The sequence below is a fragment of the Brachyhypopomus gauderio genome, chromosome 10, assembly GCF_052324685.1.
Source record: "Brachyhypopomus gauderio isolate BG-103 chromosome 10, BGAUD_0.2, whole genome shotgun sequence".
NCBI lineage: Eukaryota > Metazoa > Chordata > Actinopteri > Gymnotiformes > Hypopomidae > Brachyhypopomus > Brachyhypopomus gauderio.
The window spans coordinates 3,658,042-3,676,648 of NC_135220.1; the positions used below are offsets into that span (position 1 = coordinate 3,658,042).

Sequence of the window (18,607 nt, forward strand, 5' to 3'; positions counted from 1 at the left end):
CAAAATATGCATCTACTCCACCTAGTGGTCGATCATATAAAGTGCATAAACATTATTGTGGGTTAAAAGAGGTTTCGGGGTAGCACCAAATCTGTTGGAAAATGCTCAGATGTTAATGAACACTTCGCACATTGTTACGTAGAACACGTTTGTTCACATACAACAGCATGCTGTCAAAAAGTGCTACTTAACACCTGTCTTATTTTTTATGTAGAACACCTTTGTTCACATACAACACCACACTGCTAAACATGGACGTAGTTTTGATTTCATAAGTGGGGGGGACACAACCTGGGGTGGCGAACTGTTGAGCGGGGGGGGGGGGGGGGGGGGGAGGGGGGGGGGTTGAATGAAAATTGTTGAGCGCTGTGAACAAAAATTGTTGAGCGGGGGGGGGGGGGGGGGGAGCTCGGAGCTGCATGATCCTAGTGCTAGATTTGTCGCTATTTGGATATTGTTTTTTTAACCGTTAAAAAGTGGGGGGGACATGACTTCGTCGCTACTTAAATATTTGGTTTTAACTGTAAAAACTGGGGGGGACCAAAACCGGCTTTTGAAAAAGTGGGGGGGACATGTCCCCCCCGTCCCCCCCCCAAAACTACGTCCGTGCTGCTAAAAGTGCTACTGGTTTGTGACTCCAAATATTAATAATCCCATCTTAGAAGAATGATTGGTCTGGGGCCACCCAGGGTTTTCATAGAAATATCTGCAACAGCTGTTCTGTGGACCAAAACTGCTTGGTTCTGACTGAGGAATAGACAATACGTCCCCTTTCGGACACTCCCCTAAGAGGTTGGATAACAGAACGGGAATCTCTACTTTACGTGATGTTTCACAAGCAACAATGAGATCACCTTCTGGAACACATAGTCAAGGGAAACTGGTCAACCAGTGTTCCCACTCTGAGGCAGCACTGGAGTGAAGAGCAGACAGCTCACACCCACACAGAAGGTCCTGATTGGCTGGAGCAGAAAGAACAATGACTACCCAGGATAGCCCACAGCAGTTGGCTTAGGATCGGAGTGTCTTCTCCCATAATGCTGCGTTCTGCTTTTCTAAAAAGCACAGCTGCATCAGCTTGGCTTCAGCTAGGCCTTATTTAACTCTTCCTTCCCCTGTTTGGTGGATGTTTTTTTGCTTATTAATTTTTTAAAATATTTTCTCTCTCTCTCTCTTTCTCTCTCTCTGTCTCTCTCTCTGGTGGGGACATCAGTAAACACCAATCACATGATGGGTAATGGATTCTGGATGAACAGGCATGTCACATAGATCTGAAGAGACACACAGTGGACTACAGTCCTTCATCAGTGCTCTTGAACATCAGGATGGAGTTGTAGATCTTCAGGGCAGGACCCAGTTTAATGCTCATTATCTTCACAATGTCAGTCTGGCTCAGCAGAAGAAAAGCCTCTCCGTCAATCATCTGGGGAGGAAAATGGGTTTTAATGCCGAGACGAGAATGACTGGACACCCAACAGAGAGCGACAAAGAAGATGATTGAAGACGTTTGAATGTGAATGAAGACGAATGCGATTTGCTCACTTCATCTCTGAAAAGTCTCGCCTGCTCCTCACAACCTATAAGGTTCTGTACAAAGCCAAACACCTGGAGACAAAGAGAACACAGTGCAACAAACCCCTTCAAACCACAGAAGACACAGGAGGACAGTGATGAACCAGAGCGCTCCACGTGTTAAATCCTGCAGATCTGACGATGTGCTGGCTGTGAAGACCTTCTGAGGTGGTTCCAGACGCCTACCTCCTCCACGCTCCATGTAGCTACTTGGCTCGCGTGGATTCCAGCGACGCCAGGCAGCAACTTGCAGTGCTGCTCCCAGCAGAGGGAGAGTGTGCGGTCCGAACTGGCCGTCAGCGCCGACATGAAGAGGGAAGGATACATGCTCTCTGTGGACATGTCTGACGCCACGGACACACACACACACACACACACACGCACACGCACACGCACACACGCACACGCACACACGCACACACGCACACACGCACACACACACGCACGCACACACACACACACACACACACACACACACACGCACACGCACACGCACACACGCACACACACACACGCACACACACACACACACACACACAGATGCAGGCATACACGCGCACACACAAGTAATCAGATGTGAAAGCAGATATTATAGCTTCATAGCTTATTTTGGCAAAGACAAACTTATACGGATTATAAATTTTACCAGAAGCAACGTGAATTCAAATCATGTTATAAAATACGATGCTTACTCTGATAGGTTCTTTGCTGACTTTTTCGATATTTTGGAGGGCGACCAATCCTGAGGGGGGTGGGGGGGATTACAGAAAAAATTTAACAAATTCAAATTATTGTAAATCACATCTTTGAAAGAGTTCAGTACTAAGTACTAAGGACTCCACCCAAATGGATATGTAACACCACCTCAATAATCACAACCAGACTGATTATGCATCTGCAGTGGTGTCCTGGCTGCCATGCTACTCTCTGCTGCTGTAGATGCCCAGGGTGATGCCCAGGGTGATGCCCAGGGTGATGCCAGAGTGATACTTACTTATTTAGTTTAGCGTTTATAACTAATGTGCCCCCTTAGATAAAGGTACAGATCCAGGGGTTCATGGGTGAGGGGTTTTATGGTAGACTGGGGCGCTGGTGCTGTCATCCTGTCACTGTATGTGGTCACTCAAGTTTGTTGACGGTGTAGTGGGTGGATGCCATTGTCTCAGAATGCTCCCAAGTCTGTGTTACCTTCTGGTTCTGCCTTTTTAGCGAGGCTGTAATCATTTAATGCCAGAGTTGCTGCCACACTTCAGAAATGTTTACATTTCCTCTGTCCTGCATATGATCCCATACAGAGCTAATTTTCCCTCTTTTCTTTTTCCGAATGGCTGCTCACCTCACCTACCCGAGAAATACTGAGACAAGGAGAGACAACCCTTTCCCGAGATCCACCCTGGGCCAGCCACCTCCTGGCTAACCAGCTGTGGATGAAAGATCAACCTACTGCCTGGTCTAACCAGGGTGAAGCCCAGAGTGATACCCGGTGTGAAGTACCTGCCATGGTAGCGAGACTTTTTAGCCCTCTGGCCAAAGACAAGGAGATTGCGTTTGGATCCCTCTGTGTCCGAGAGGTCAGTTTTGACCCTGCCCTGATTCCTCTCAGCCAACGGGCAGCCTGATATGCAGTGATGTGCTGTAAAACGCCCAGTCACGTGACCTGAACCGTCGCACCCAGGGGTAGGACACTTCCTGTTTCAGAGAGAACGCACTATGTAGCATGGAAGTGATTAACAGGAGAGATTGCCAAGACAACACTGACATTTACTAACACAGCATTACTAACATTTCCACATACTTAAAAAAGATGTCAAGACACCCTGAACCACCATTTGAACAGATGAACAGAACGTGTACTAAACTAGATTGTTTCCAACTCATAACACCACCGACCCACAACAGTTAATGTTACGTGCTGCCAACCTGTGGTGGAAGCTGTACTTGGAGGTGTTGCGGGACTGCGGGACAGGTTTACAGGGTGCCGGCGTGTAGCTGGGTTGGCCCGTGATAGCGTTCTCCCTGGATCCTGCAGAAGACATCACAGCATCATACACGATCATTCTTGTCCATCATACATAGAGACTGGTGAGCTGATCACTCAGACGTGTAGTTGCGTGAAAAGGGAGGCTGTGCGTGTGTATGGGACGGGGAGTGTGGCTTCTCACCTGGGTGCTGGACGGTTGGAGGTCCAGGTGGAGGTACTGGGAGGCTGTTTGTGTGTATGGGACGGGGAGTGTGGCTTCTCACCTGGGTGCTGGACGGTTGGAGGTCCAGGTGGAGGTACTGGGAGGCTGTGCGTGTGTATGGGACAGGGAGAGTGGCTTCTCACCTGGGTGCTGGACGGTTGGAGGTCCAGGTGGAGGTTTCAGGGGGTGGCCTGTGCTTTCACACCAGCCCACCGGGTGGATGTCAGGGTGGTCGGAGTCTGCCCACTCGTCATACACCTGACTCCATCCATCAAAATGGATCTGGACATAACAAAGAATAGCCTCCTGAGAAAGTGACATTTAAATGACCTGGAATGTAGGAAATTACATACATATTACATAGCGCTTCGCATGAGTTTACACATTACTCTCATTTACTTATTTAGATTAGTATCAACAGTGTAATTATGTTGTATTCATCATAAATATGCTTACAATGTCATACAAATGAAGGATTGTGTGAATGTGTGAGTGTGTGTGTGGTGTGTTTTATATGTAATTTCCTTTATGTATACGAAATGTCTTAAATATGAAGTGAGTTAAATGTGAGTTAAATGTGTTTATATTCTTAGAAATAAACAAATTCTTCAAAACAAATATGAAAATTTACTAGATTTTACATTTCAATCCAAACTGTTAAGCTGTAGTATGTAACAAATGAAAGTGTTTGTTATGTTTATGTTTGTTTGTGTTTATGTTTGTTGGTGCTGCTCCTGTTGTCTCCTTGATCCGCACAGTACTAGTTTCATTAAACCACTCTGAATGTCCTTATGTACTCCCTGAATACTTTCACACAAACCAAACCCTGTCCAGCATCAGTGTGTCATGATAGCACACAAATTAAGGTCAAAATCCAGTCAGGATCTCCATAAGGCATTAAACAGCTGTTTGATCCACTGGAACTGGCGCAGATGCGGGCAGTGTGGACCTGCTTTAGCATAGCAGAGAGCTACACCAGCTCAACACAGCCCCGTGTGAGACACAGCCCGTGTGAGACGTAGCCCGTGCGAGACGTAGCCCGTGCGAGACGTAGCCCGTGCGAGACGTAGCCCCGTGTGAGACGCAGCCCCGTGTGTGAGACGCAGCCCCGTGTGAGACACAGCCCGTGTGAGACGTAGCCCCGTGTGAGACGCAGCCCCGTGTGAGACGCAGCTCCGTGTGAGACGCAGCCCCGTGTGAGACGTAGCCCCGTGTGAGACGTAGCCCCGTGTGAAACGCAGCCCCGTGTGAAACGCAGCCCCGTGTGAGACGTAGCCCCGTGTGAGACGCAGCCCCGTGTGAGACACAACCCCCTGTGAGACGTAGCCCCGTGTGAAACGCAGCCCCGTGTGAAACGCAGCCCCGTGTGAGACGCAACCCCCTGTGAGACGTAGCCCCGTGTGAGACGTAGCCCTGTGTGAGACGCAGCCCCGTGTGAGACACAGCCCGTGTGCGACGCAGCCCCGTGTGAGACACAGCCCCCTGTGAGACGCAGCCCCGTGTGAGACGCAACCCCCTGTGAGACGCAGCCCCGTGTGAGACACAGCCCCCTGTGAGACGCAGCCCCATGTGAGACGCAACCCCGTGTGAGACGCAGCCCCGTGTGAGACGTAGCCCCGTGTGAGACGCAGCCCCGTGTGAGACGCAGCCCCGTGTGAGACGCAGCCCCGTGTGAGACGTAGCCCCGTGTGAGACGCAGCCCCGTGTGAGACGTAGCCCCGTGTGAGACGTAGCCCCGTGTGAAACGCAGCCCTGTGTGAAACGCAGCCCCGTGTGAGACGCAGCCCCGTGTGAGACGCAACCCCCTGTGAGACGTAGCCCCGTGTGAGACGTAGCCCCGTGTGAGACGCAGCCCCGTGTGAGACACAGCCCGTGTGCGACGCAGCCCCGTGTGAGACACAGCCCCCTGTGAGACGCAGCCCCGTGTGAGACGCAACCCCCTGTGAGACGCAGCCCCGTGTGAGACGTAGCCCCGTGTGAGACGCAGCCCCGTGTGAGACGTAGCCCCGTGTGAGACGTAGCCCTGTGTGAAACGCAGCCCCGTGTGAGACGCAGCCCCGTGTGAGGCCAGACACAGTGCTCACCTTGATCCTGTGTGTGTCCACTTCCTGCACGCTGGCCACGCGGATGAGTGCCGGGCTCCTCTTGTCCACAGCCTCCAGTTTCATGTTCACCTGAAAGTTGTGCGGAGGACGCTAGCCGCAGGTAGGAAGAGAGCTCGCGTTACACACAAGTTACAGGCGAGTTACAGGCAAGTAACACACAGCTCTGGTGTAACTCTCTTAAATACTTCAGAAGCTTGGAAACAAGAAAGCAGGCCTATGACCTACATTAGTTACTGTAGTGGATATCTACAGAGGTTTTATTTAGGTAACAGGAAAACATGACTTACATTTGCAGTCATACTTTATAACATATATTTAGAATAATGTAAGCTTAGACTGTCTTTTACTTAGTGTATTATAAATAGCAGGCGGACTGCTTCTACGGTGTCATTTTTAGAGATAATGTGGGGGTGTGGTGTGGTGTCTAATTCCAAACAAAGACCTCTGCTGGGCAGGAGCGTCTGTATTTGAGGACAGCAGTGCTGTGGGATGCCGGTGCTACACACCACTCTGAAGGCGTCTGCAGGAGCAGCTGTTGATCCGGTCTCCTCCAGGTACCTCTCCCAGGAGAACTTGCCTGGGTCTGGATAGTCTGTGGAACGGTTGCATGATGATAGCAATAATAGTAGTATTAATAGTAGCAGTAGTAATAATATTTATCTAGCACTTTTTGTTTTAGATCCAAAATACCTATGTGTGCTCATAATAAAAATAAAACAAAAATGTAAATATAACATTAACAACAATAACAATAAAATACTGAATATCAAGTCCTTTCCAGAGGAAATATTAAGAATGAACTTTAATTTCACGATACAGTGAATGAATGAAATAACATATTTCTTTAAATTGTTGTATGCTGTTTCCAAAGGGGATTTCTATGAGTTTCTATTGGGCGATTGGGCGTGTCAGTCACCTTGAGGAGGAGTGAGGGGGAGGCTCCTCTCTTGGCACCAGCCAATGGGGTGAATGTATGGACTTCGTGCATCACACCTAAAACAAAAAGGAAGAAAAAAAAAAAAAAACAACGCAGGAATACAAAATGTCGTCTTGGACTATGGTGCGTAATCTGTTAATCCAGTGCGTGGACACACCAGTAATCGTACGTGTCATCCCAGTTGTCAAAATGGACAAGAAAACGGCTTCCCACAATGTCAGTCACCGTGGCGACACATATGAGGGAGGGGTTCATGCGGTCGACTGCTTCCAGTTTCATGCCGACCTCAAATCCGCCCGCCTTATCTGTCTGCATGGAAAACACACACACACACACACACACACACACACACACACACACACACACACACACAAAGTTTCCAGGGAGTAACTGCAGTGCATTGTGGGTAAAGTTTCAGTGCTAGGACTCTACTTACTTTGCCCGGGCTGGCAAACAGCTCTTTCGGAGCGGGTTGTGCTTTGGTGAGCTTTAAATAGCTAGCCCAGGAAAACTCCTCCTCTTTATACCCTGGATGTGCAGTGGTAGACAAGCATTAGCATTGCTTAGACGAGCAATAGCATTGCGCTGTCTGAATGGAGACTTCACAGAGCGTCCTGTTCAGCTGGGGCCCACGTCACAGGGCCATGTGGATGTGTGTAGTAGCACTGTCACCTCCCAACTCCCCTATCACAGCAGAGGGCAGGAACGTCTGTCCAACCCTGCCATGTGGGTGAGCGGATTACCGCGAGTGCTCACCTTTAGGGGTGTACAGTTTGTGTCCCGTGCTCTCACACCACCCGACAGGGTGAATATCGGGGCAGTTGGCATTGACCCAGAAGTCATGGCAGTCTGAGTAGCCATCGAAATGAAGGCGCAACCTGTAGCCACACACCTGAAGGACAAGAGGAAGGAGACGTTTGCTTTTGGCTCAGGTACGGATGGAGAAATAACAGAGTGCTTGAGCAGGAGATTATCAGGAGAGGCCGGCCTCTACCTCAGCAACTGTCAACACAAAGTACATGGAGGGGTGCTGAGGGTCAATACCCTCCAACTTCATCCCCTGGCAGAAGTGGTTCTGACATTCTGCAACCCTCTGGGACTTCGCAGACAGAAGTAAAGATGTAAAGTCCAGTAAATGCCACACAGAGAGACCAGATCACTGAAAAGGTAAACAAACTGCACACCACCATTCAGTATTTTTGATTTTTCAATTTGTATGTAGACATTTTGTAATTCAGAGTAACGAAAGCTATAATAACAAAAAATATATAACAATTTAGCAAAAAAAGCCAAAACAAAACAACTATTAACAGCTCAGTAGAATTTGTGTGTAAATGTGTTTGGTTTGGTGGTTATAAACTCAACCGGTGCGAGGACATGGTGTGAGCAGACAGTACCTCCTGGAAGAGTTTGGGTGGAGCTGCCAGTGCTTTCTGTTCCTCGAGATACCGCGACCATGACCACGCCTCTCCTTTGGGCTCCGTGGTGTCTGCGCAGATAAACACGCCATTGTGTTCCTGCACGGTTCATCTTCGCAACCTCAAGCTCAAGCTCACCCAGATGAGGAGGAAATCTCATGACAGAAACGCTCCGTTCCCAGGACGTTTAATGGAGTAACTGGTAAAGTCCCAGTACCAGATGCACAGAGTTGGTGTGTGTGCGTTTCAGTGATGTAAATCAGTACAGAATCATAAAGCCCTAGGACATGACACACACATAGCCTCAGGAAACGGAGCATGCACACATACACACACGCGTACACACACACAAACGCATGCACACACGCATGCGCACACACACACACACACACACACACACACACACAAACACACACACACACACACACACACACACACACACACACACACACACACACACACACACACACATACACACACACACACCTGTTTTTCCCTGACCTTCCATTTTTAAGTCCTCAGATTTTTCCTCCTTGAATGAGAAAGTTAGGTTAGTGTAATGCACTACAATTACACAGTAGCCTTTCTGAAGGGAGCATGTGACTTTAATGAGCAAACCACTGTGGTCAGTGTTCAGGTGCAGCTTGCTACCCTTTCCAGGTGTATCATGGTCTCAGCTTCCGAGTCTTCCTCAGAGGGGCTCAGGTAGTCCCTTCTCCTTCTCTTCTTCATTGGCTTTAGCAGTTCAGGGTCACGAGAGGTCACCTGGGTTTCTGGAACTCTATCAATGCCGGTTGTTCTGGAAGAAACAAGCCAAAGGGACCAAACATATTTATGTGCCACCTGTGTGCCATTATTAACGGATTTTAATTTCATTTTATTATGAGTCAATACATATGAAGCACTCATATGTTTTAGAATGCTATTTATTAGTAGTTCAGTCATTTAGAAAAGGTTTAAAATAACTCCAAGTTTGGTCCCTATGTCTCAATCACACAAGCATTAACAGTTATGAGAGTATGTCCGGTTTTTATTAATAATTTTTTGGTGCTCTTATTATAACTTCTCAAATCTGAGAGGTCTGTGTGGGTGTTATATTAAATATTCACGAGATCACTTAACGCAAACCCACGTTGAGTGAGAGGCACACTGTCTCTCAGCAACCAGAGCAGCTTGCTGAAAACACATGCAAGCTCTTCGATCTTTGCATATTACGTTGAAAAGTACCTCAGTGGTCCAAATCTCCTCAATTTGACAAACACTTAAACACAAAATCTGCACTTGTTCTCTGCCACACGGCTAATCTTGTTTCCTTAGGACACTGTTTCAGCATATAAGACTGAGTCCTCTATCTCTTGCATAGGTAAGACCTCCACCTAGAACCATTCCGCCCCCTGGTGGTGGAAATGGTATAAGACAAAAAATTGTGCCCACATGCCAGTTTACTCATTAAATAAATTCTGGTTACGTTCGATGAAAACAACACTTTTAGTGTTGCTCTTTATAAACTTTCTTTGCTGAAACATTAACTTTTTTGATATGGTCTACAGGAAGCAGTATGTGCTTGCTTTGCTTTTCAACTGGACTTTAGATTTGCATATTTCAAATGCAAATGATGTAGGACAGGTCAACGTGGCACTAATCTTGTATGCCAGGAGGTCCTCTGCCAGTCTTCGTGTCACACTGAAACGAACTGATATCACGCAAGGATAACAACTCATAAGAACATTTACCCCCTCGGCTTTACAACACCTCAAAACCTCCTGGCCTGTTATTCCTCATGGGTGCGTAATCAGTAAGGGACCATTACTTCTCTGGCACAGGCTCCCGGCGAAGTTCTTCGGGGTAGGACCGCTTGGACATCTGTTCGTTGCTGGTCTTGTGCTGGACGGAGCCGTCCTGGATCTCTGGGCTGCCCTTCACGGCCGGGTCAGCCTCCACAGAGGCAGTCGTACTGGGAGCGGCGAGCACTGGGACACCTGCAGAGACACGAGGGCTGCTGCTGGTTACGGGGCTTCATGCCGGAGAGACGCCAAACACCACGAACTGACTGACCACCGTCTGCTGTGGGGGCTTGAGATATGTTTTAATCCAGCATTCCTCTCCCTCAGTCCTGGATGGCTCAACATGCTAAAATCAGCGCTGAAGTCTCGCCCAGGCCTGGGAGAATGCAGCACGGCGTGATATCCAACACACCTGATTCAAATCGCTTCCTAATTAGCAGGCCCTTACTGAGCTGTGTCGGAGCTGGACGTGATGCTAGTCCTATTTTAGGGCTACAAAACACATTCTCCTAAACAATTCACAGTTATGCGAAAAAGGTACCCTCAGGTACACCTGGGAAGATCTTTGGAACAGTCTTACGGAACAGTGTTTGGAACAGGAGCTTAGAGGAACCTTGGAGAGCTGCTGATTGATCTGTGGTGGGCTTCGCTGCCTGTTTGTGCTCTCCATCAGCTGGCTTGGCTCCGCCTCCCTCGGTGAGCGGGTTGGCAACACCCACTTTCCCCTGGCTGATCACCTCAAGTGTGCCGCTGTCTCCGACACACAGCTGGAGAGCATACACAACACCAACACTGTCCCTCAGCTCCTCCCTCTCAGCTTTTACAGAACCACAGAAACCAACGGGCTTCTAACAAGCGAATGCGATTTGCCACACGGGAGAGATTTAAAATGGACGGCTTAGCGGACGTTGTGGTGCTTTGCTGACCTTCAGGCTGCTGCCTGGCAGGATGGCCATGCCCTCTTTCCACTCCAGGACATGGACGATGCTGCAGGTGCCGCCCACCTGGCTGCCCAGCGGGCCACTGTCCAGGCCGCCCGAGACAGCACCCTTCACTTCTTTTGCAGGGTTTTGGGACACATCCATCTTTGGCATCGGATGGGCGGAAGCTGTCGGAGAAATGAACAGATTGGATCGTGGTGCTTGTGTTGCTGACCAAAAAGGCTAAATGTATGGTATTGCTGTAAAGCAACAGGGTCTGACTTCAGTTTCCATCCCCATGTTGAGAACATCCACTAATATGTTTTCATTGCTTTGGATGCAATGAAAGTATCAGGACAGAGTCTTCAGAAGCAAGTGAGGAACAAATTAACAACCAAATTATTTAGATTGCTGGTAGAGGTATTTTTGAACGCATTAAAACCTTTTTTTTAAGTTGCAAATTCCACACAACCACTTCAAAACAGGCTGGTTGCTATAATACTGCTGGATCATATTATGAATCAAGACATTGAAATGGTTCAGAAACAGACACTGTTCCTTTACCAAAACAACCCCAACCAATAATTTTTTTAAACATTTAAAAACAAGCAGACCAGTGCAAGGCCGTCGTTGGTATAACCCCTTTGCCTAATATCACCTGGTAAAATGATGGTGGTGGTATTTTGAGGTCGAGGGCGCTGAGATAGACTGTCCTTGGACGGGAACGTGCCATTGCTTTCTGGAGAAGAATCTGCATCTTTTGGCAGGACGTCCACATCCACTTTGGCACTCATGACAAGACGCTCAAAGCCATATTTGACACAGAGGGGGTGGGGAAGCTTATTTTGGTTAAAGTCACTTTTGAAATATTTTTTACTGATGAACATGAGAAGTATGCACAGTGTAATTTGTATAACACGCTATATATTCTAAAACATCACCCTAGCTCTTTCATATGGAGGGCAGTTATGCAAGAGATCAAAAGCAGTGACTATACAACGCTTTTCTTTTCATTTCAGGCAGTGATTACCGTTTAGGAATTACACGACGACGGCGTTTCTTTAATATGGCAATCTTTACGGGTTTTAGTTAGGGTCAGACAGTTTGCAAAAAACATTTTTTTTCCAACAATCATTTTTTTTTTTGACTGACTGCATTAAAGAGATCAAGATCTCTTTTATTCAAAGCAGTCTACCCGGAGACATACACCTGCTATGCGATTTTGCTTCTATAATAGGTATAAACTCAATTTTGGTTTATCACCCCATTACCAAACACTGCAAATAAATGTCCTCGACACTGATTTATAAACACGGAGGTTTATAGGTAAATAGGTTAATAAAAACAGTCCGTGCAGTCCGATTAACCTGTGTATCTGGACATTTATTCCACATTTGCGGTGATAGTGTGCTTGACACGGACCATGTCGGACGTGCTGCATTATTTGAGAAACACAGCCCACCTAATGACCACGGAGCATCCTTTAGTCTTACTATTCCACATCAATTTAGTCCACAGTAGCACTGCAAAATGGCGGACGACTATATATATATTAATATATATATTTACGAAGTAAACTGGAGTGAACTCTTCATGAACACGCCATTTAACATTTCGCGCACACTTAATGTATTCAAGCCTGAATAAGAGGCAGTTATCGCTTCATACCTACGGCGCTCAGTCGACTGACTGTTCAGTAGCAAATTATCAACGTAAAAATGTAACAATCCTGCCGTAACAATATATTTCCAGTTTCATGGAAACATTAGCTTGATGGCTAATTATTTCACATTTATAAATTGGTAAATTTGACGCTGTGCAATAATGCTGTGTAATTTGCATTTTTCCCGAGGACAAACGCGATGCAACTTTATCTTTGGCATATTGCGGAATGATGACAATTTAGCATGCACTTGCCGATAAGATAATCAATTTATTCTTACCAGCGGTCCGTCCTGCTTCTGATAAATTTTTTTTTACAGCGCATGCGCATAACATCAATGTGGAGCGCCATCACCCCCCCACCCCCTCCTAAAAAAAAAAGAGCTTTCCTCTGAGCACGCAAAAATGGTTACATTGCTTCACTGCCGTAGAGTACTGAATCCACCCCCAACCCTCCGCATCTCTCCATTTTAACTCCTCACAGCGAAACTAGGCTGCACAGAACACCTTCAGACACAGTACCAAATAGAAATGTGGACTATAAGAAATTAAACACTGAAAATAACGCTCAACAACGATAGAAACGTATCAATGTGGACTTTAATAAAATGAACAATAAAAATTTACTTGTTTGCAATAACCCTTAAGTCTCACAATATGGGAGCTGGTTGGTTTAACAGAACAATTATAAGAAACGAAGTCAAAACAAACTGTATATAATCGATGTAGATGATAAAGCCACAAGACAAATCAGCTCACTGTAGTAGCTTGCGCATCAAGTGCCTCATTCTATCACATTAATGGAGTAATATTGTATATGATATTGGGGGAATCCAGATCGGGTTATGAACAGGATTAACCGTATGAATGCGCATTTGCACAACACAGATCGAAGCTCCAAATGTATATTTCTGCTCATGCCACGTATGAAGCATCTAATCTAATCTGGTCATCATCAACTGGCTTCAGCAAATGGAAGGTCAGCAAATAAAAACCCAATTGAACACCAGATCTTGCCCGTCGTCACCGAAGCCCGTCTTTCACGAGCGGAAAGCAGGTTCTAGTCCTGGGAGGCAGATCTGGAGCGGGACCTGGATTTCGAGCGTGAGCGGGAACGGCGTTCGGGAGACTTGGAGCCGCTTCTCTCTGCCGGAGGTGAGGGGGAGCGAGAGGCAGATTTGGCCCGGCGGTCGTTCCCGTTGGTGGTGGGAGAGTTTGAGCGGCTTCGGGATTTCTTACTGGCCGACTTCTCGTTGGAGCGGCCTCGCGAGCCGCGCTCCGACTTCACCTTTGAGGTGCTCTTGGAGCGAGACTTCCGGTCGTCGGAGCGAGAACGAGACTTGCGGCTGGCCGACCTGCTACGAGACTTCTGGGTGCGCGAGCGGGACTTCCTAGACGGGGACTTGGAGCGGGACTTGCGCCCCGACCGTGAGCGGGACTTGTGACGGGACCTGGAGCGGGAGCGATGTCGGCGGGACCGGGACCTGAGAAATGGAGAAAAAAAACGGAGGAGTGAACAGGAGAGAGGACCACAGTGCCCCACAGCTGAAGCAGAGCGCGTAGGGAGCACAGGGTGGAGGTGTGTGGGCACCTCGAGCGAGATCGCGAGTTGCTCTGTGAACGGCTGCTCTGTCGGCTCCTACTACGTGAGCGACGCCGGCTGCGGGATCTGTGGATGAAAACAGGACAGACTCAGATCAGCAGAGCACCACACCCACTCCTTTACATACATGGCCATACATGTATCCCCCGCCCCCCCAAAAATCATTTTCCTTTTTTTGTTCTTAATTTCTTAATAAAGATTAAGAAAAATACACACCAAAAGACTGCAGAAAGGCACAAGACTTTGAATGTTTCCTAATAAATTAGGAATCTCCATTATTGATTCTGTACCTGTAATTTCTTTAGTGTAATAGCATTAAACACACTAATTTAACCTTGTTGTACTCCCCAAAAGCACTGGAGTGAAATGAGAAACCCTCTCTGATTTGCTTCCTTCTCAGTCTCTTCTTCTGCGGATCATGTTACAAAGGGACCGTGCATCCACTAACAAATAACAAATAAATGATCCGCATGACCACATCAGTATCACGAGGCACAAGCTAAAGGCAGACTGGTGGAGACACCTTTGCTTGGCTAATCGATGCCTTCACTTCCCGTCAACCAGCCAAAGCTCCATGGCTAATAACCAAAGGAATGCATACAGCAGCATTAACTGCTAAATCAATAGCTGTATTAATAGCTATATTAATAAGGTTTCATTATTGTGTTTATGTTCTTAGGAAATCAGAAAATAAAAGTTTACTAGTATTATAGTTATTACACCATCTGCCCCCATACACTTTTCAAACTGCCAGGACTGAGAGGAGTCAGGTGAGTTGGAACAGAAAGAGACACACAGCGGTTCCTCGCACAAAGACCACGCACCACCGGTGCCGGCCACCCACGAGTGACGGGTCGCCTCCACCCGCGCGCGCGTTACCTGGATCGGCTCCCGGAGCCGGAGCGTCGTCTGCGCGGCTTGTCCTCGACCAGACGGATCTTGCGGCCGTTGATGTCCGTGCCGTCCAGTTTGTCCAGAGCCCTGCGCATGTCCGAGTGGGTGCGGAACTCGATCACCCCCTCGTTTGTGCGCTCTTTATGGGCATCGGCGTACGTCACCTCTCCCGCCTGCCGCATGAAATCCTACCAGACAACACAGGGCTGCCGTTCTGCGTCCAGGAGGCTTACACCATGTGCCAGACTTACTAATAGTCAGTATGCCGTTCATGGATTTGTGTTGTGCTATTAGCTATTTCAAGCTTTGATTTGTAATAGATTCTTGCTCGCCATCCTAAGAGGCCACTTTTAAACATACAACGAAACTAACCATACGAATGCACTGTAAAATCACAGATCCCTCCTCATTACAAAGCAAACATGGTGGGTCAGGATACGGTGGAGGAGGAACGGACCAACGTTCACGCTTTTACCTTCAGGTCCTGCCAGCTGCAGCGGCTGGACAGGTTCTCCACGATGAGCCGGTATTCAGTGCGAACCGGGGGGCCGTACTTATCCCTGCCCGAGCGACTCCTGCTGCTATAACCACCTTCAACAGACAGGGGGAAACCAAGAGCAACAGTCAGGAAGGTCTGAGCCGCTCAGGGAGAGATGCAAACAAGAGCCTAAGTCACAAATTGACCGGAAATGGTAAAGCTGGCAGCGAATGCCTTTCTCTTGCTTATCGCAAACCTGTTCACAGACTCAGTCATGAGCTGTTTGCTGCCTCCCAGACATGGAATTACTATTTGGAACAGAGATATAGGAACTCAAACACACAGCTGATCAGACAAGGTCATAATCTTTCAATGAAAATCATGTCAATTTGTTTTATGGAAAATATAGCAAAATACATTCAAACACAAACAGGTTAAGACATGTTTCTCCCTTATATGTAAATCACTGACCACGTTGAACAGTATGCCTAACCGAATGCCTCCCATTCAGTGATTGGTTTTACATCTTTGGCTAGAGGCTTTTCCATATCGACAACATAATAACTAGCATTCCTCACCATCACCCCTGGTCTATTGGCAAAAGGCTGCTGTCATCTTGGCTTCCGGTTAGGTCAGCCAAAGCATCAAGGGGCAAAGGTCACACACACATTGTAAGGTGAAGGCCAAGGCCAAAGCGGTCAGGTAGTCATCTTAGCCACAACGAACTGGGACCCGGCCTCAGCCCCACTGGACTCTTTCAAATTGAAACATCAAGGACTCTGTCACTGTGGCAATCAAACTGGAAATAAAATTGCAACTTTAGCAGTCATACATAATAACTGACGTTTACGTTTCCACTCGGGTACAACATATGCAGAAAATAAATTAACATACATGACAGTCAATATCAATTAAATATGCTGGAGAGTGTTTCTTCTTTAAACTCCAAATGATTATTATTAATAGTCTTGGAATTGGATGAGAACATGCATGCCAAATTCTTGCCATCAATTACAATTTGAGCCTTTTAAAACACTTATTTAAAATTTTCTTACCATAAGTGATTTATAATCCATTTTCTGTGCAAACAGCCCATGCTACCCACTATAAGAGGGAGTCATGTAATCCATTTCATAGGCACATTCCGAATTATTGGGACAAACCAATACGATTTTTTTTCTGATTTGTAAAACAATAAGCGAATTATTTAAGGTGTTAAACTATTCCTTTTACTTGATTAGTGTAGTGTTTATTTGTTTAATTTTGAGAGGGAAAGGGTTGCGGTGCATGAACTCGAAAGCTGTGTTGTTGTTAAACACACGTGGGAGAGCCTGAATGGGTGACCCTCCTGCACCTCAGTCTGAGAACTGTGCACATTTTATGGCAAAGAATACAAAATAGGACTTTGTGGTTGGGCTGTTTATTTTACTTCCTTACTACTAAAAGACAAGACAATGTATCTCTCCAGAGTGCAGGGCACACAGTAATTAAAAAAAACGTGAAGCACAAATTGCTTGCCCATAGTTCTTAACACTTGGGAGTACACTTACTGCGGCCGCCTCCGTAATAGCCTCCCCCGCCGTATCCATCGCGGTCCCGCCGGGGGCCTCTGGCATGCTCCACCATCACCCTCTCTCCACACAGCTCCTTCCCATTCAGCTCATACACCGCGTCGTCGGCGTCCCGGGTGTCCTCAAACTCCACAAACCCGTAGCTGGAACACAGGAGGTGTCTCACGGGGAGGGGTCTCACCACGGCCGGACTGCTCCAAACTGCTTCTCACCCCGAAAACAGCTGACATTGCCATCACATTTCATATATCTCATATCATGCATTGGGTATCAAGCCAACAGAATCATCTGCTTATATGTCTTGATGCCACGAGGCAAACATCATAAACTATTCACTAGTCACAAATAAAAACACCTGAGCGCCAACAAAGCCAGCTTGTTCTGAAGTACATGCCATATTTACCTTTAGTAGTTAGCATTTTTGGAAAAATAAATGCAGATTACAATTAATCTTAACTATATTTTCAAGTGTTAGCTTTAAGAACATGAGTCCACACCGACATAACTGGACACCAGAAATGGTTTATGTTTGTAACGAGTTGTTTGATAACGAGATTTGACACTAGAAAGTGGTACTAGGTTCCAACAGTGCGTTATGCGGCTCCTTAGTTAAGTGTGATTCCGTTATATAAATATGTCCTTGCAGCAAAACTACAATAATTACTAAATAAAACTACAAAATTACAACGTGTCTTGTTGGGAGAGTTTGCAGTATGAAGTTAATAAGAAAAGCAGCCGAATGGCATGATAAAACCTGCCGTCCGTCTAGCTCGAATAACAAAGCTCTGATGAGAGGCTAAAGGCGTTGAACACACGCCTATCCAAAGTCTCTCTTAATATCACAACACGAAGTCTTAATCGATACGACGATATTATTGTCTTAATTGAATGCAGTCGCTGTCAAAGAGGTACAAATACAACCATATAACGCTACACTGCATACGCTGGTTATCAAGCTCGAACCATAATGGCGTACTGGCCGTGCTGGTGACATGTAGAGCTAATATACCCATTTTTTAGATCGACTTCAAGAAGTTTTCCGTATCCACTGAAAAACCGCTGTATGTCCTTTTCGCGGACATGATAACTCAGGCGTCCAATGTACACCCGAGGCATGATGTCTTCGTCTGCAGCAGCCCCTACAAACACTTGCACTCTCCTCCCAACCACATGAAGAGGGCGTGAAACCCGCAAAAGAAACTCCTTTGTTTTCAAAATGGAGACCGATAACTTTCAAATTACAAGTCTCAAACTACCACCTTGAAAATTCATTTATATTTAGCCTCGGCTTACAAATACCTCAGTAAATGTAGATTAACGCGTACATATTATTTTGTATGTATTTTATAAGATTCAAATGCCCTATACTATTTATTTCTCATTGTAGGATGATAAATTTTTCATACATTATAAATATGATCAAAAATGATAGCAAATATTATATATATATATAATATTTGCTATTATTTTTTGATCATTT

General features: G+C 46.6%; 2 protein-coding genes and 1 long non-coding RNA gene across 4 annotated transcripts; 1 reads left to right on the forward strand and 2 right to left on the reverse strand.

The window, feature by feature from the left end:
* Positions 1–407: 407 nt before the first annotated feature.
* On the reverse strand, positions 408–12,884 carry l3mbtl1 (L3MBTL histone methyl-lysine binding protein 1). 2 transcript variants are annotated; one of them, XM_077018816.1, is made up of 22 exons: positions 12,863–12,884; positions 11,578–11,722; positions 10,926–11,107; positions 10,613–10,766; positions 10,026–10,194; positions 8,867–9,014; positions 8,702–8,747; positions 8,195–8,286; positions 7,792–7,896; positions 7,554–7,689; positions 7,234–7,325; positions 6,955–7,106; positions 6,777–6,853; positions 6,367–6,452; positions 5,840–5,950; positions 3,899–4,037; positions 3,493–3,595; positions 3,067–3,261; positions 2,265–2,314; positions 1,759–1,916; positions 1,543–1,605; positions 408–1,423 (listed from the first exon to the last, which is right to left on the reverse strand). In XM_077018816.1, exons 2-22 carry the CDS (start codon positions 11,711–11,713, stop codon positions 1,292–1,294), a joined length of 2,526 nt encoding a protein of 841 aa, XP_076874931.1. In that variant the 5' UTR covers positions 11,714–11,722; positions 12,863–12,884; the 3' UTR covers positions 408–1,291. The 2 variants fall into 2 exon arrangements, with proteins under 2 accessions (XP_076874931.1, XP_076874929.1); XM_077018814.1 differs by lacking the exon at positions 12,863–12,884 and having other exon boundaries at positions 11,578–11,889.
* On the forward strand, positions 6,761–16,145 carry LOC143525196 (uncharacterized). Its single transcript, XR_013133586.1, has 2 exons — positions 6,761–7,964; positions 8,295–16,145. It is a non-coding gene; the product is annotated as an uncharacterized LOC143525196 (long non-coding RNA).
* srsf6a (serine and arginine rich splicing factor 6a) lies at positions 13,162–18,328 on the reverse strand. Its single transcript, XM_077018817.1, has 6 exons — positions 18,137–18,328; positions 17,107–17,270; positions 15,554–15,669; positions 15,064–15,266; positions 14,173–14,250; positions 13,162–14,065 (listed from the first exon to the last, which is right to left on the reverse strand). The coding sequence occupies exons 1-6, from the start codon at positions 18,241–18,243 to the stop codon at positions 13,642–13,644; spliced, it is 1,092 nt and encodes a 363-aa protein (XP_076874932.1). The 5' UTR covers positions 18,244–18,328; the 3' UTR covers positions 13,162–13,641.
* Between the last annotated feature and the right edge of the window lie 279 nt (positions 18,329–18,607).

Coding starts and splice junctions, on each gene's coding strand:
- srsf6a (XM_077018817.1), bottom strand. CDS start 18,243: ATGCCTCGGGTGTACATTGGACGCCTGAGTTATCATGTCCGCGAAAAG. Junction 15,267..15,553: donor GCAGCTGGCAGGACCTGAAG/GTAAAAGCGTGA, acceptor GTTGTCTGGTAG/GATTTCATGCGGCAGGCGGG. Junction 14,066..14,172: donor AACTCGCGATCTCGCTCGAG/GTGCCCACACAC, acceptor TCCATTTCTCAG/GTCCCGGTCCCGCCGACATC.
- l3mbtl1 (XM_077018814.1), bottom strand. CDS start 11,806: ATGTTCATCAGTAAAAAATATTTCAAAAGTGACTTTAACCAAAATAAG. Junction 10,195..10,612: donor TCAATCAGCAGCTCTCCAAG/GTTCCTCTAAGC, acceptor GTGTCTCTGCAG/GTGTCCCAGTGCTCGCCGCT. Junction 1,606..1,758: donor CTACATGGAGCGTGGAGGAG/GTAGGCGTCTGG, acceptor CTTTGTCTCCAG/GTGTTTGGCTTTGTACAGAA.